This window comes from Hypanus sabinus, chromosome X1 (genome assembly GCF_030144855.1).
Source record: "Hypanus sabinus isolate sHypSab1 chromosome X1, sHypSab1.hap1, whole genome shotgun sequence".
In the NCBI taxonomy this organism is placed as follows: domain Eukaryota; kingdom Metazoa; phylum Chordata; class Chondrichthyes; order Myliobatiformes; family Dasyatidae; genus Hypanus; species Hypanus sabinus.
Window position 1 is genome coordinate 59,919,702 of NC_082738.1, and position 17,392 is coordinate 59,937,093.

Genomic DNA, 17,392 nt, shown 5'->3' on the forward strand with positions numbered 1-17,392 from the left:
CGCTAACCTGCCTTCTCCGGCTTTTATTCTTTGTGCTACGAACATGCGCAGAACTCGCCTCTGCCTCGGGTTAAAAACTGGAGGAATAATTAGCAACATTTGTCGTGAACAAAACAAGAAATTAATCTAAGAGAGAACAAAAAATAAAATGTGGAATACTTGAACAGTTTAAAGACACATTGTTTGTGTTATTGTTTCTTACATGTATGTGCACACTCTACAAAGAAAAATATCTTAAAGCTTAAAGCCTCGGTGCAAATGTAACCTTCCCAAAATACTACATGGTCACAGATGCACAGGCACATTGCAGTTCGACATCACGTGTGTCTGCCCTTGTCTTTGAGCGTCCTGGGCATTGTAGTTCTCAGTGCATCATTCACCCTCGTCTTCCAGCAAAAAAGACGACATTTCCCATGATGTGCGAAAATCAGCTGCAGTTGCGTTTGCAAATTGAAGATTAGGGGTTGAGTCTGCGCAGTGGGAGCGTGGAGGTGACCGTGTGGCCTGGGTGATAGCTGCAGCTTGGTGAACATTCGTTTTTCCTTAAATTATTTTGGGCCGTTTTGTGAAGCCAGAAATGGCCGCGAAAGTTCTGGAGACCATTGGGAAGTTTGGAATCGGGCTGGCTATTGCCGGAGGGATCGTGAACTCGGCACTTTACAACGGTGAGCTGTCCCCAGCGTGTGGTTTTTGGCTGAGGCCCATTCCTCGGGCCTACACTCACCTGCTGGGAGCTCGGCCTCTCAGCTCTGGGCTAGTGGTTACGTATTCCATGTCCTTAGCTCTGTAGGTGTCTTCGAACTTTTCCTTTGAGTCTCAGACGAGTGAGTTCAAAGCTCAAGCTGTTTTCCCACGTTGCGTCTCGCCATTATGCAATCTGCAGGTTAATTCAGAAGTTGCAAACTTATTCTTTCGGGTTTCAGACTTCCGATTTGGGCTGCCACAGTATAAAGGGAAATTTCATTTAATAGTTTGGAGTTTGCTGATTTGGAAGATCATGAGTCATTGTCCTGAATTAACATTGTTAACGTTTGATGTTCATCTGCCAAAGCACATTGAATGGCATGTAATAGCAAAATTTATTTAATAAGTAACAATAAAAATTTAAATATTAAGCTATTTCTTTTATGGTGTTGTGATAGTTATGGACCGAAACATCGCCTGTTTATTCATTTCCATAGATGTTGCCTGATCTGCTAAGTTCTGCTTGTATTTTGAGTGCGTTGCAATGGATCTCCAGTGTCCTTCCCCCTCTCCTTCCTTTTTATTCTGATGTCTCCCCCTTCTTTTCGAGTCCTGAAGAAGGGCCTTGGCCCGAAACGTCAACTGTTTATTCATTTCCATGGATGCTGCCTGACCTGCTGAGTTCCTCCAGCATTTTGTATCTGTTTTGCTTTGAATTTCCAGCATCTGGAGAATTTCTGTTTATAGTTATAGTTAATAGTTATTCTGTTAATTCTGGTGGTTTATGAATTGTTTTTACTGGTGTTCTGGTACCTTTATATTATATCTGAATGCCAATTTTCTACAGACAATATTGTACTGCAGTATTTTTCTCATTTGTGTTCAAGTCTTGGAGTCGGATTCCAATGTTGCTGAGAGCACCAACTGAATTTGGTTCAGAGATTTTTCCTCCCTGTTCATTGACTGGAAGTGTTGAGCATTGATTCAACTAGAACCCTTTCAACTATAAAAAGCTTCCAGTTTGAGGAATGTGGTAATGATCAGATTATTGCAGTCAGTGAAGGAGGCCTAAATAAACAATGTTTCTTGGGAGATATATATATTTATATTAAAAATGCCACTTAAAAGAGCACCTGTCTTTCATTTCCATAGTTGATGCTGGACACAGAGCAGTGATATTTGATCGATTTCGTGGTGTTCAAGAAATTGTTCATGGTGAAGGCACACATTTCCTTATTCCATGGGTACAAAGGCCAATCATTTTTGACTGTCGATCACAACCAAGAAATGTTCCAGTTGTCACAGGTAGCAAAGGTCAGTATAAAAATTTCTCTTTTTTTTTGGTCAGTGTTAATTGTTATGAAATATGCTTCTGCAAATTTGTAAGAATATACTGAGAATTCGAAGAATTAATGTGCAATTGAGTTGATAAAATGTCAATATAAATTTGTGCCAAAAATGAGCAGTTTGACCTCTTCATATTAAATTATAAAATTATGCCAGCAGTGTATAAAATTGAGTGTGTCATACATTACTAAAATGATGAAATTTGGACAATGGTCTTGAATTACTCAACTTTGTTTTCCTGTGTTACAGATTTACAGAATGTAAATATCACACTGCGTATACTCTTCAGACCAGTGACTGACCAGTTGCCCAGGATTTACACCACCATTGGTGAGGATTATGATGAAAGAGTCCTGCCATCCATCACAACAGAAATCCTGAAGTCTGTTGTTGTGAGTACCTTAACAGTTTAGGATGATGGGGAATAAGGACAAATACTTAAAGAAATAAAAATGCTTGTACACTTATGGCACATTACAAAACTAGCGTTCTACCATTGGATCTGTTAATAATGGGAATATTTCACCACTAACTAAATACAAAAGCTATATTTTAGCTCCTTTACTGTGCAATAGTTTTTTCCCCTTAAATTTTTATTGCCTGCAAGTTTTGGAGCTGGAAACATGCATTTTTTTTCTGCAGTTGGTTATTGCACTTTGTCAGCCTGTTTCAAAACAATGTTGTGCCGATCTTTTAACCAAGATTAATCTAACTCTTCCCTCCTACATAACCCTCCATTTTTCTTTTATCCATGTGCGTATCTAAGAATTTCTGAAATGCCCTTAATGCATCCCCTGTACCACCACTCCAGCAATGTGTGTCTCTGACATTACCTGCCCCCCCCCCCCCCCGCCCCATACTCTAGTCACCTTAAAAATCTGTCTTCTCATGTCAGCCTTTACTACATCTACTCAGAGACCTCCAGGCAGAACATGCTTCATCCAGTACAGGTGGCCCCCATTTTTCGAATGTTCGCTTTATGACAGCTCGCTGTTAAGAAGACCTACATTAGTACCTGTTTTTGCTAACCAAAGAGGATTTTTTCCTTTTCCGAAAAAAAGATGCCTGCTTTATGTGTGTTTACCCTGAGAAAGACTACAATGACCGTAAAGCCTTGTGCAGGCAGTTGTTTGTGCATGAGTGTATGTGCACATGCTGTATGTGCCGATTTTTTTTTTTCTCTCTCCAAATCGATTTTGGCTCGCTGTCTTCCCGATTGTGATAAGTGAAACTACACCGTACATACAATATTTCTACTTTATATAGGGTGTATATCATATCATTCCTGCTTTTACTATACGTTAGTGTTATTTTAGGTTTTATGTGTTATTTGGTTTGATTTGGTAGGTTAATTTTTGGGTCTGGGAACGCTCAAAAAATTTTCCCATATAAATTAATGGTAATTGCTTCTTCGATTTACGACATTTTGGCTTACAAGCAGTTTCATAGGAACGCTCTACCTTCAAATAGCGGGGGAAACCTGTACCACTCTGCCTTCTGTGGGCAATCCAATTCCCACTCCATGCAACCAAGTTTCACTGGATCCTATGGCTCCTGACCTTTGAATGAACATGGAGAACCTTGTCATACTCCTTACTAAAATCCATACACGCTGCATCCAGTACTCCAGTTTCTTCAGCTTGTTTTGTCATAAACTATCCTTCCTCCATATGCTCAAATGCTCTACAATAGTTTGCCCACCACTGATGTAAGACTTGTCTGTATTTCCCCAAATTATCCCTTTTACCTTTCTTGAACAAAGGATTAACACTTGCCATTTTCCAATCTTCTGATACTACTCCTGTGGCCAGTGAGGACACAAAGATTGTCTCTAGTGGCACAACAATCTCTTCCTTCACTTTTTTTTTGTAGTAACCTGGGGCATATCCTGTCTGGCCCTGAGACTTGCCCATCCAAATGTACTTCAAAAGTTCCAACACATCATCTTTCTTCACCTTGACATATTCCAGCATATTAGCCTGTTCTACACTGACCTCATTTGTCAAGGCCCCATTCACTGCTGAATACTGAAGCAATATTCATTAAGGCCTCCCCTCACACCTCTGAATCCAGGGATGTTTGTTCTTTTATTCCTAATCGGTTCTACCCTCTCTGTAGTTAGCCTCGTGTTCTTCACATACAAGTTTAGGGTTTTCCTTAATGCAACTTCCCAAGGCCTTCTCATGTCCCTTCTAGTTTCTTCTTAAGCACTTTGCTGATTATCTTATAACTCTCAAGAGTACTATCACAAACAAGAGAAAATCTGTAGATGCTGGAATTCCAAGCAAGACACTCAAGATGCTGGAGGAACTCGGGGAGTAAACAGTTGATGTTTTGCGCTGAGACCCTTCATCAGGACTGGAGAAAAAAATGAGATCAGAGTAAGAAGGTGGGTGAGGGGGAGGAAGAAGCACTAGGTGATAGGTGAAACCAGGAGGGGGCGAGGTGAAGTAAAGAGCTAGGAGGTTGATTGGTGAAAAAGATACAGGGCTGGAGAAGGGGTAATCTGATAGGAGAAGGTAGAAGACCATGGAAGAAAAGGAAGGGGGAGGAGCATCAAAGGGAGGTGATGGGCAGGTGAGGAGATATGGTGAGGGAGGGAAACGGGAATGGTGAAGTGGAGGGGTATCACTGGAAGTTTGAGAAATCAATGGGAAGTAGAATTAAAATGGGTGGCCATTGGGAGATCCCACTTGTTCTGGCAGATAGAGTGTAGCTGCTCAGCAAAGCGGTTTTCCAATCTACGTTTGGTCTCACCAATATACAGGGGGCCACACTGAGAGCACCAGGCATAGTAGATGATCCCAACAGACTAACAGGTGAAGTGTTGCCTCACCTGGAAGGACTGTTTGGGGCCCTGAATGGTAGTGAGGGGGCAGGTGTAGCATTTGTTCTGCGAGCAAGGATAAGTACTAGGGGGGAGATCAGTAGGGAGGGGTGAATGGACAAGGGAAATACATAGGGACTCCCTTCTGGCACTCATTCTGCTTGCAAAATAGGTGCTACACCTGCCCCTACCGCCTCCCTTACTGCCATTCAGGGCCCCAAATACCCCTTCCTGCTGAGGTGACAGTTCACCTGTAAGTCTGTTGGGGTCATCTGTATCCGGTGTTACCAGTGTGGCCTCCTTGTATATCGGTGAGACCCAACATAGAATTGAAACCGCCTTGCCAGGCACCTGCACTCCATCCACCAGACAAAGTGAGATCTCCCAGTAGCCACCCATTCCAACTTGTCACTCCGTGGCTGCCTCTACTGCCATGATGAGGCCGCACTCAGGTTGGAGGTGCTACACCTTGTATTCTGTCTGCGTAGTCTCCAACCTGATGGCGTGAACATCAATTTTTCGAACTTCCTGTCATGCCCCCGACCCCTCACCATTCCCAAGTCCCTCCCACTTTACCTGCCCATCACCTCCCTTTGGTTTTCCTCTGCCTTCCCGTTTTTCCATGGTCTTCTAATCTATCAGATTCTTTCTTCTCCAGAACTTAATTTCTTTCACCAATCGACTTCCCAGTTCTTTACTAAATAATCTCCACAATTCCCTGAGAATATTTGTTCCCAATTTACACACCCAAGTACCTGCCTAACAGCATCATAATTCGCCCTCTCCAATTAAATATTTCCACATACCACCTGCTCCTATCCTTGTTCAGGTCAACGCTAAAGGTCAGGGAGTTGTGGTCTGTCTCTGAAATGTTCACCTACTGAGAGGTCTGTCCCCTGACAAGGTTCATTGCCTCGTACAGATCCAGTATGGTCTCTCCTCTAGTCTGCCTCTCCACATTCTGTATCAGGAATTCTTTCTGGACACACCTAACAAATTCCACCCCATCTAAACCTCTTGTACTAATGGGGTGTCAATTAATATGAGGGAAATTGAAGTCACCCATAACAAGAACTGTGTTATTTTTGCACCTTTCCAAAATCTGCCATCCAATCTGTTCCTCATTGTCCCTGTTCCTATTGGGGAGCCTATAGAATACTCCCAATGGTCTGATTGCTCCCTTCATGTTTCTGACTTCCATGCTGACTCAGTGTATCCAAAACAGGTATTGCAAATTGTTCCAATGCCATATAAATGCACAATAACATAAAGAGATCAGAGGGGCAAGATCCCCCCCCCCCCCCCAAGGAAATGATTATCTGGTTCCAGCTGCCAGTGGAAGCAGATGCGATTGCATCTTAGAGATGTTTAGACATACTTTATAGGAAAGATGTAGAAGAATATTGATCTTATGCAGGCAAAAAGGATTAGTGTAGGTAGGCATCACATTGGTATCAACAGGGTGGGTTATAATGGCCCACTTCTGTGCTGTAAATTTCTGTGGTTCTGTTATACAGGGGATCCTGTATCCTTATCCTTATCCGCAGGGGATTGGTTCCAGGACCCCCCTCCAGATACCAAAATCCACGGATGCTCAAGTCCCTTATATAAAATGGCACGTAGCCAAGTGGTTAAGGTGTTTGTCTAGTGATCTGAAGATTGCTAGTTCAAGCCTTGGCTGAGGCTTGCGTGTGTGTCCTTGAGCAAGGCACTTAACCACACATTGCTGTGCGACAACACCAGTGCCAAGCTGTATGGGTCCTAATGCCCTTCCGTTGAAGAACATCGGTGGCGTGGAGAGGGGAGACTTGTAGCTTGGGCAACTGCTGGTCTTCCATTTTAAAAAAACCTTGCCCAAATCCAAAAACTTTAAAATCCATGGTCTATCGAGACTAACGGAGGCCTACTACTATAAAATGGCGTAGTATTTGCTTATACCTACGCACATCTTCCCGTATCCTTTAAATCCTGTCTAGATTACTTATAATACCTAATACAATGTAAATGCTATGTAAATAGTTGTTACACTGTGTTGTTTAGGGAATAATGACGAATAAAAAGTCTGTACATGTTCAGTACAGACGCAAACATCGTAGCTCTTCTGGGAACGCTGATACCATCTCGGCATCAGCTGATCCCAATTCTCCCGTGATCTTTACATAGCTAGCCAGCCATCCCTTACTAGCTTTAAACTCCTTCCTCTTGCTCACAACACAAGTAGCGAATGAACAAGATGCTAGGCGAACAATGCTCAACTTCTGGGTTTTCCCGATCCACAGTTGGTTGAATCCGCGCATGTGGAACCCGCAGATAAGGAGGGCCGATTGTATTTTCTCTATGATAAATACCATGCAAAGTTTCACTGACTCAGGTAGGTGGAAAGGGTTGTGTATTCAGACTCATTTTTACGGACATAATTTTTAAATTCATTGTAAGTATTGTCACCTCTCGTTCTCTCCTTTAAGTGCCAAAGAGTGAGGAAGTCCCCCTTTGTTGTAAAATCTTGGAAAGCCATTCTGACAAATACAACAAGCTGAGCTGTTTGCATTACATCCAGGGATTCATCAAACTGTAGTGAAAAATATTCACAGAGTGACAAGTCCTTTAACACTTGTCGATCCACGTCCTCTGACAGTGACTACCCTCCTTGTCACTGTTGCAGGGCCAAGCAGTATATTATGTATTGCAGTTTTGATGTTGTTTTTGTTTTTAAAGTCATTAAAAACAGTCTCTGTGGTAATGGCCATTGCTGCCTTGAATGAATCGCCATCTGTAAAAGGCTTCTTATGTTTCGCCAAAAGGTGACTTACATGAAATGATGCTTCAATGGCAGCCTTATTTTGAGCAGCATGTTTTGTGAAAAACGATTGCTTCAACCCTGATTTCATCTGGTCAACTTTCCTGGCACGGATTGTGCTCTTTGGGGCGGGGGGGGGGGGGGGGGGGTAGGTGTCTATAAATTTCTGGTGGTTGCTGTTGTGGTGTTGCTCCAGATTCCCTCTTAGTCAGTGCTTGTGTTTGGTGGCACAACATACATACACACTTGTCTTTCACCAAGGTAAATAGAAATTCCTCCTCCCATTCTGGATGGAATTTATACGTTTTCGCCTTCTTTCATGGAGCCTCCGCCATGCTAGCTAGCTACCTTGCAGGATATCACCAGCGAGTGCCTTAATCTAATTGGTCACTTTGATGCAGCACAAGCTACGTTGAAAAAAAATACAACAGTCACACAATGTCAGCACACATGTGACTCACGACGCTGGAAAAAGAGAAACCCAATAACCAGGGAAAGCAACTAAGTGGGTTAAAAATGACTCACGTATGTGCTCTAGGGGTAAAATTTGCTTTTGCATCAAAAGGTTTATCAAGCATAATGTATTTGTAGTAACTTCTACTTTGGACCACTTGACAACTGCATGCCTGAAGGAACAACTTTATCTGGGACAGCAAAGCCAATACAGTATTTAATATACAGAGATTTTCACTGAACCGCAGTGCACGGCGGAGGGGCTATACTCGGATGCACACCGGGCCTCTGCAACCCTGGAAACAACCTCTCTTTACAAACAGCTTTCCGTAGCGGGAGTATTGCTATATTACCATTACCCTAATTAGTATTACTTTTTTATAATGCTCACATTACAACAGTATTTGTGTATTTCTTTTTCTTTTTTTATGGGATCTACTGAGAAAGTCTCAAAAAGATCAACCGGTTGCCGATCAAGATCGACTGGTTGGCGATCACTATTCTAAATCATTTCAACAGTGAAGCCAACGTTTCAAAGTCCACCATATAAAAGGACTCATTTAAGTTCTGCACAATAGCAATGTATTGCGTTCATATGCAGACAGGCAGGAATTAATCATCTGAGCAAGTTTTCAAATAGAAATGAACCATTCAGCCCAGCCAGCCATACTGCCTGTTGCACTCTTATTTTTATCCATCAGTTTAAGCCCTGTATATGTTTGTGTCTCAGATCAGTAGTTTTTCCACATTCTGTCATTCAATTGTAAAATTTTAAATTGGAGTCATTTGGATGCATTTATACAGACGTAACTTCAAACAGAAATATCCAAAGTTAGCAGGTTTTATATTGTCAATGATATAATACAATTTATGGTCATTTCTACTCTATAATTTATTTGTTAAGCAAATACAAAATTGTGCATGTTCCAGGCTCGGTTTGATGCTGGTGAGTTGATCACGCAGAGAGAGCTGGTCTCCAGACAGGTTAGCGAGGATTTGACAGAGAGAGCTGCAACTTTTGGACTCATCCTGGATGACGTGTCACTGGTAATATTTGCATTTTCATTTGCTATATTCCCTACATTCTTATGGCTTCTTGAGTTATTTAACCTTGATTCAGTATTTTACTTATCCGCATTCTTTAAGAAGAAATTTTAAATTATGGTTTAGTTCAGTTATGGTCCAGTAAAGCTCAATCTTGCAATTTCTGTCATAAATTTTGTTCCAGTAATGAATTTGATTACTTCTGTTATCTTAGGCATAGCTAAGAGTGGTAGGGAGGTGACAGAGACACGTGTCATTGCATGAAATATGTATTCTAAGCTTAAAGTCAACACCATACAGCCATCTATCTTCAGAAATTACCACTATTCAGAAAATCTGCTTTTGTGAAAAATGTCATTATAACACTTAATTTCATGGAGTCCAGATCTTTTTATGCCAATATAATTTGGTCTGAATCATCAACATTGGAATTAAGGAACAGCCATCTCATAGCTTTCAGTAAGAAACTTTGAGCTAAATGAAAATTTTAAAAATGTGCAAAAGCTGGAAGTCTGAAATAAAGAAAACATGCTGGGGAAAAAACATAACAGGTCAGACAGCGATTGTGAACATTTCAGTCACAAACAAGAGAAAACCTGCTGGAAATCCAAGCAACGCACACTAAACGCTGGAGGAACTCAGCAGGACTGGAGAAAAAAAGCTGAGGAGTGGATTTGAAAGGTGGGGGGAGAGGAGAAAGAAACACCAGGTGATAGGTGAAACTTGGAGGGGAGAGATGAAGCAAAGAGCTGGGAAGATGTGGCCCTTTGGCCCACAATGTTGTGCCGACCCTCAAACTCTACCTCCCATATAAACCCCCACCTTAAATTCCTCCATATACCTGTCTAGTAGTCTCTCAATCTTCACTAGTGTATCTGCCTCCACTACTGATTCAGGCAGTGCATTCCACGCACCAACCACTCTCTGAGTGAAAAACCTTCCTCTAATATCCCCCTTGAACTTCCCTCCCCTTACCTTAAAGCCATGTCCTCTTGTACTGAGCAGTGGTGCCCTGGGGAAGAGGCGCTGGCTGTCCACTCTGTCTATTCCTCTTAATATCTTGTACACCTTTATCATGTCTCCTCTCATCCTCCCCTCCAAAGAGTAAAGCCCTAGCTCCCTTAATCTCTGATCATAATCCATACTCTCTAAACCAGGCAGCATCCTGGTAAATCTCCTCTGTACCCTTTCCAATGCTTCCACATCCTTCCTATACTGAGGCGACCAGAACTGGACACAGTACTCCCAAGTGTGGCCTAACTAGAGTTTTATAGAGCTGCATCATTACATCGCATCTCTTAAACTCTATCTCTCGACTTATGAAAGCTAACACCCCATAAGCTTTCTTAGCTACCCTATCTATCTGTGAGGCAGCTTTCAGGGATCTGTGGACATGTACCCCCAGATCCCTCTGCTCCTCCACGCTACCAAGTATCCTGCCATTTACTTTGTACTCTGCCTTGGAGTTTGTCCTTCCAAAGTGTACCACCTCACACTTCTCCAAGTTGAACTCCATTTGCCACTTCAGCCCACTTCTGCATCCTATCAATATCTCTCTGCAATCTTTGACAGTTCTCTACACTACAACACCATCGACCTTTGTGTTGTCTGCAAACTTGCCAACCCACCCTTCTACCCCCACATCCAAGTCATTAATAAAAATCACGAAAAGAAGAGGTCCCAGAACAGATCCTTGTGAGACACCACTGGTCACAACCCTCCAATACCAAATGTACTCCCTCTACCATGACCCTCTGCCTTCTACAGGCAAGCCAATTCTGAATCCACCTCGCCAAACTTCCCTGGATCCCATGCCTTCTGACTTGCTGAATAAGCCTACCGCGTGGAACCTTGTCAAATGTCTTACTAAAATCCATGTAGATCACATCCACTGCACTACCCTCATCTATATGCCTGGTTACCTCCTCAAAGAACTCTATCAGGCTTGTTAGGCAGGATCTGCCCTTCACAAAGCCATGCTGACTGTCCCTGATCAGACCATGATTCTCTAAATGCCCATAGATCCTATCTCTAAGAATCTTTTCCAACAGCTTTCCCACTACAGACGTTAGGCTCACTGGTCTATAATTACCTGGACTATCCTTACTACATGTTTTGAACAAGGGGACAACATTCACCTCCCTCCAATCCTCCGGTACCATTCCCGTGGACAGCGAGGACTTAAAGATCCTAGCCAGAGGTTCAGCAATCTCTTCCCTTGCCTCGTGGAGCAGCCTGGGGAATATTCTGTCAGGCCCCAGGGATTTATCTGTCATAATGTATTTTAACAACTCCAATATCTCCTCTCCCTTAATATCAACATGCTCCAGAACATCAACCTCACTCATATTGTCCTCACTGTCATCAAGTTCCCTCTCAGTGGTGAATACCGAAGAGAAGTATTCATTGAGGACCTCACTCACTTCCACAGCCTCCAGGCACATCTTCCCACTTTTATCTCTAATCGGTCCTACCTTCACTCCGGTCATCCTTTTGTTCTTCACATAATTGAAGAATGCCTTGGGGTTTTCCTTTACCCTACTCGCCAAGGCCTTCTCATGCCCCCTTGCTCTTCTCAGCCCCTTCTTAAGCTCCTTTCTTGCTACCCTATATTCCTCAATAGACCCATCTGACCCTTGCTTCCTAAACCTCATGTATGCTGCCTTCTTCCACCTGACTAGATTTTCCACTTCACTTGTCACCCATGGTTCCTTCACCCTACTATTCTTTATCTTCCTCACTAGGACAAATTTATCCCTAACATCCTGCAAGAGATCCTTAAACATTGACCACATGTCCATAGTACATTTCCCTGCAAAAAAAATCATCCCAATTCACACCCGCAATTTCTAGCCTTATAGCCTCATAATTTGCCCTTCCCCAATTAAAAATTTTCCTGTCCTCTCTGATTCTATCCTTTTCCATGAAAATGCTAAAGGTTAGGGAGCGGTGATCAGTTACCCAGATGCTCACCCACAGAGAGATCTGTGACCTGACCCAGTTCGTTACCTAATACTAGATCTAGTATGGCGTTCCCCCTAGTTGGCCTGTCAACCTACTGTGACAGGAATCCATCCTGGGCACACTTAACCAACTCTGCCCCATCTAAACCCTTGGAACTAATCAAATGCCAATCAATATTAGGGAAATTAAAGTCACCCATGATAACAACCCTGTTATTTTTGCACCTTTCCAAAATCTGCTCCTTGGTATCTCTGCTGCTACCAGGGGGCCTATAGAATACTCCCAATAGAGTAACTGCTCCCTTCCTGTTCCTGACTTCCACCCACACTGACTCAAAAGAGGATCCTGCTACATTACACACCATTTCTGTAGCTGTAATAGTATCCCTGATCAGTAATGCCACCCCTCCTCCCCCCCCACCACCATCTATCCCTTTTAAAGCACTGAAATCCAGGAATATTGAGAATCCATTCCTGCCCTGGTGCCAGCCAAGTCTCTGTAATGGCCACTACATCATAATTCCATGTATTTATCTAAGCTCTCAGTTCATCACTTTTGTTCCTGATGCTTCTTGCATTGAAGTACACACACTTTAGCCCTTCTACTTTACTAATTTACACCCTTTATTCTGTTTCTCTTTCCTCAAAGCCTCTCTATATGTTAGATCTGGCTTTACTCCATGTACTTCTTTCACTGCTCTATTGATTAATGAAAGAGACTGAAGGCCATGGGAAAAAGAAGAAAAGGTGGGGGGAGGAGCACCAGAGGGAGGCAATGGGTGGGTAAGGAGATAAAATAAGAGGGATAAGGGGATAGGACATATCAGAATGAGAAGTAGAATTAAAATGAGTGGCCACTGGGAGATCCCCCTTCTGGCGGAAGGCGCGTAGGTGCTCAACGAAGCCATCTCCCAATCTACGTAGGGGCTCACCAATATACGAGAGGCCACACCGGGAGCACCGAACACAGTAGATGACTGCAGCAGACTCACAAGTGAAGTGTCGTCTCACCTGGAAGGACTATTTGGGGCCCTGAATGATAGTAAAGGAGGAGGTGTAGTGGCACTTGTTCCACTTGCAAGGAAAAGTGCCAGAAGGGAGATCAGTGGGAAGGGATAAATGAACAAGGGAGTCATGTAGGAAGCAATTCCCGTGGAAAGCAGAAAGTGGTTGGTGGTGGGATCCAGTTGGAGGTGGTGGAAGTTTCAATGAATTATGTGCTGGATGGCTGTTATGGGCTGTTGGTGCGGTAGGTGAGGACAAGAGGAAGTGTGGTGGGTGGATGGATGGGGTAAGAGTATAGACGTGCGTGAAATGGAAGAGGTGCAGTTGAAGGCAGCATTGATGGTGGAGGAAGGGAAGCCCCTTTATAACCATATAACAATTACAGCCCGGAAACAGGCCATCTCGGCCCTTCTAATCCGTGCTGAACACTTACTCTCACCTAGTCCCATCGACCTGCACTCAGCCCATAACCCTCCATTCCTTTCCTGTCCATATACCTATCCAATATTACTTTAAACGAACCTGCCTCTACCACTTCTACTGGAAGCTCGTTCCACACAGCTACCACTCTGAGTAAAGAAGTTCCCCCTCGTGTTACCCCTAAACTTTTGCCCCCTAACTCTCAACTCATGTCCTCTCGTTTGAATCTCCCCTACTCTCAATGGAAAAAGCCTATCCATGTCAACTTGAAAGTCCCCCCCCCCCCCCCCCAACCTTCTTCCTCCAAAGAATAAAGATCTAACTTGTTCAACTTTTCTCTGTAACTTGGGTGCTGAAACACATGTAACAGTCTAGTAAATCTTTTCTGTACTCTCTATTTTGTTGACATCTTTCCTATAATCCGGTGACCAGAACCGTACACAATATTCCAAATTCGGCCTTACCAGTGCCTTAACATTACATCCCAACTCCTATACTCAATGCTCTGATTTATAAAGGCCAGTATACCAAAAGCTTTCTTCACCACCCTATCCACACAAGATTCCACCTTCAGGGAACTATACACCATTATTCCTAGATCACTCTGCTCTACTGTTTTTATTTCTCAGTTAAATCTGCAGTTTCTGTTTCATTTGAAAGTTACTATCTCCAGAAATGTTCCTTGTCTTACCATGATTTGATGCTGCTGTTAAAACAGCCTACTTATCCATGCTCTCTTTCCCATCCTGTATTTATCCAGTTGTAATGATCTTGTTTCTCGTCAGTATCCCTCAGCTCTTTAGTACTTTCAATTTGGATTGTAGCCAAGGTTTAGCAGAACTTGGTGTCTCAATTTTCTATCTCAAGTTTGAAGTAATAAAAAAAGCCACCCAAATCAGTAGCCTAGACTTGCACATGTTCTAATGATTGTTACAATAACATTGAAATAGAGAGGGTTTGTTGTATTACAGTAGCAATGCCACAGATGCATTGGAGAGGAAGGAACATAGATCAAATTACTTCAAATGCTGCGGACTTAGAAAGGAGCGAGTGAAAAGTGTCTAAAGTCAGTGAAAAACATTTTAGCGTTTGAGCTAATGAAGGCTGCTTACTGAGTTTTCTGGTGAAAACGGAAATTTTCTGAACCTGCATTTAGCTGGCCTTTTAGATCAGAGTTACTTCAAATGCTGATTACTCATTGACAGCTATTGTTTGAGAGTTATTGAAGAGGTTCTCATAAACTAAAATAAATACGCACGTAGGAATTGCAAATTTTTTGACAAAGAGTTTTGTATACATGACTTTGTAATTGATCCATTATATGTACAGTGGCATGCGTGAATAGCTAAGTGAGTAAAGGATGACCTGGTTTCCAAAAGGCATAAAGCTGACACATATCTTTAATATTTTAAGCAAGATTACTTTTTTATTTCCATCTTTTACAGTTTCAAAATAAAAAAGGAAAAGAGGCCGAAACAAAGGTTTGGGCACCCTGCTTGGTCAGTACTTTGTTTCAGGCCCTTTTCCTTTTTTGTTATTTTGAATCTGTAAAAGATGGAAATAAAAAAAAGTAATCTTCTGATAACACCCCCTTTGGCAAGTATCACAGCTTGTAAACACTTTCTGTAGTCTCTCAATTCTTGTTTGGGGGATTTTTACCCATTCTTCCTTGCAGAAGGCATCTAGTTCTATGAGATTCTTGGGCCATCTTGCACGCACTGCTATTTTAAGGTCTATACACAGATTTTCAATGATGTTTAGGTCAGGGGGACTGTGAGGGCCATGGCAAAACCTTCAGCTTGCACCTCTTGAGGTTGTCCATTGTGGATTTTGAGGTGTGTTTAGGATCAATATCTTCTTGTAGAAGCCATCCTCTTTTTATCTTCAGTTTTCTTTCTTTTCTTTTTTCTTTCTCTTTTTCAATCTTTTTATTGAATTTCATATATTAAAAAAAACATATTGTGGCGACCCATTTCCTGGCACATCCGAACCAACTCACAATTAGATAGCCTACGGGGGTTTGAGAGCACAGAGCTTTGGAGCCTCTGCGTCATGGGGGGCAGGTTGACAGAGGTTTAAAAGTGAGGCTGAAGATTTCGAATAAAGTTTTTTCCTTCGACTGCAGTTACCGACTCCGTGTCGTAATTTTAGCGCTGCGTGTAGCACACCGCTACAATATCATAATATTGAATAGGTTATAAGTGCACTAGACTTGAAGTTGAATTAGTAATAAGATAACAATATCTTATTAAAATATCAGCAAAAAAAAAGTACATTAATCAATCAAGCCTATAATAATTATACATGAAAAATGTAAGAATAATCATCAAAAGAAAAAAAAAATTTAAAAATACAAGAAAAAATATATATTGAAAAAAAAATTAAACCTAAACTAAACTAACATGGGCAGTAATAACAGTTTATATGTATATGATAGCATCAAAAACTCCGGAACTCCATACCAGAACAAGAATAAAAAGAGAAAAGGTCTGGAAGAGGCCAAGTTAATTCATATGAAAGTGTCGAATGAACGGTCCCCAAGTTTCTTCAAATTTAATTGATGAGTCAAAAATAGTGCTTCTAATTTTTTCTAAGCTCAAATAAGAAACAGTTTGAGAGAACCACTGAAACGTGGTAGTGTAGCGGTGTGCTACACGCAGCGCTAAAATTACGACACGGAGTCGGTAACTGCAGTCGAAGGAAAAAAACTTTATTCGAAATCTTCAGCCTCACTTTTAAGCCTCCCTCAACCTGCCCCCCATGGCGCAGAGGCTCCAAAGCTCTGTGCTCGCAAACCCCCGTAGGCTATCTAATTGTGAGTCGGTTCGGATGTGCCAGGAAATGGGTCGCCACATAACCACCCCCCCCCCCCCCCCCCCCAGAACCGGCGATATACCCCCCAATGTCCACAGTCTGGGCCAGAACCTGCTTGGGAGGTCGGCCTCTGCGCCGAGGTGCCGGAAACTCGGCCGGTTGCGCCAGGTCCACATGGGCCGGTTTGAGGCGGTCCACCGTGAAAACCTCCTCTTTCCCCCCAACGTCCAGCACGAACGTGGACCCGTTGTTCCGGAGCACCATAAACGGCCCCTCGTATGGCCGCTGCAGTGGTGGCCGATGCCCGCCCCTTCGTACAAACACAAACTTACAGTTCTGTAGGTCTTTGGGTACGCAGGTCGGGTGCCGCCCGTGCTGTGAAGTGGGTATGGGGGCCAGGTTACCGAGCTGCTCACGTAGTCTGCCCAGGACTGCTGCGGGATCTTCCTCTTGCCCCCTTGGGGCTGGTAGGAACTCCCCGGGGACGACCAGGGGCGCGCCGTATACCAACTCGGCCGACGAGGCATGCAGGTCGTCCTTGGGCGCTGTGCGGATGCCGAGTAGGACCCAGGGAAGCTTGTCCGCCCAGTTGGCTCCTCGCAGGCGGGCCATGAGGGCTGACTTCAGGTGACGGTGGAAACGCTCCACCAGCCCGTTCGACTGTGGGTGGTAGGCAGTGGTGTGGTGCAGCTGAGTCCCCAAAAGGCTGGCCATAGCTGACCACAGGCTGGAGGTGAACTGGGCGCCTCTGTCGGAGGTAATGTGGGCTGGTACACCAAAGCGAGATATCCAGGTGGCGATCAGGGCTCGGGCGCAAGATTCGGAGGTGGTGTCGGTGAGCGGGACCGCCTCTGGCCATCTTGTGAACCGGTCCACGATAGTCAGGAGGTGCCGCGCTCTGCGCGACACTGGCAGGGGGCCCACGATATCCACATGAATGTGGTCGAAACGCCGGTGGGCGGGATGGAACTGCTGCGGTGGGGCTTTGGTGTGCCGCTGCACCTTGGCCGTCTGGCAGTGCATGCACATTTTGGCCCA

The 17,392-nt window shown here is 43.5% G+C and overlaps 1 protein-coding gene across 1 annotated transcript in view; it reads left to right on the forward strand.

Annotated features, from left to right (window-relative positions):
- Positions 1-455: 455 nt before the first annotated feature.
- The window catches only part of phb (prohibitin), a 31,317-nt gene continuing 14,380 nt past the window's right edge, over positions 456-17,392 (forward strand). Inside the window, exons 1-4 of the mRNA XM_059956644.1 lie at positions 456-665; positions 1,837-1,998; positions 2,281-2,423; positions 9,039-9,155. Of these exons, the coding sequence (XP_059812627.1) occupies positions 578-665; positions 1,837-1,998; positions 2,281-2,423; positions 9,039-9,155 (510 nt within the window). The 5' untranslated portion in view covers positions 456-577. The remainder of the gene's footprint in view (positions 666-1,836; positions 1,999-2,280; positions 2,424-9,038; positions 9,156-17,392) is intronic.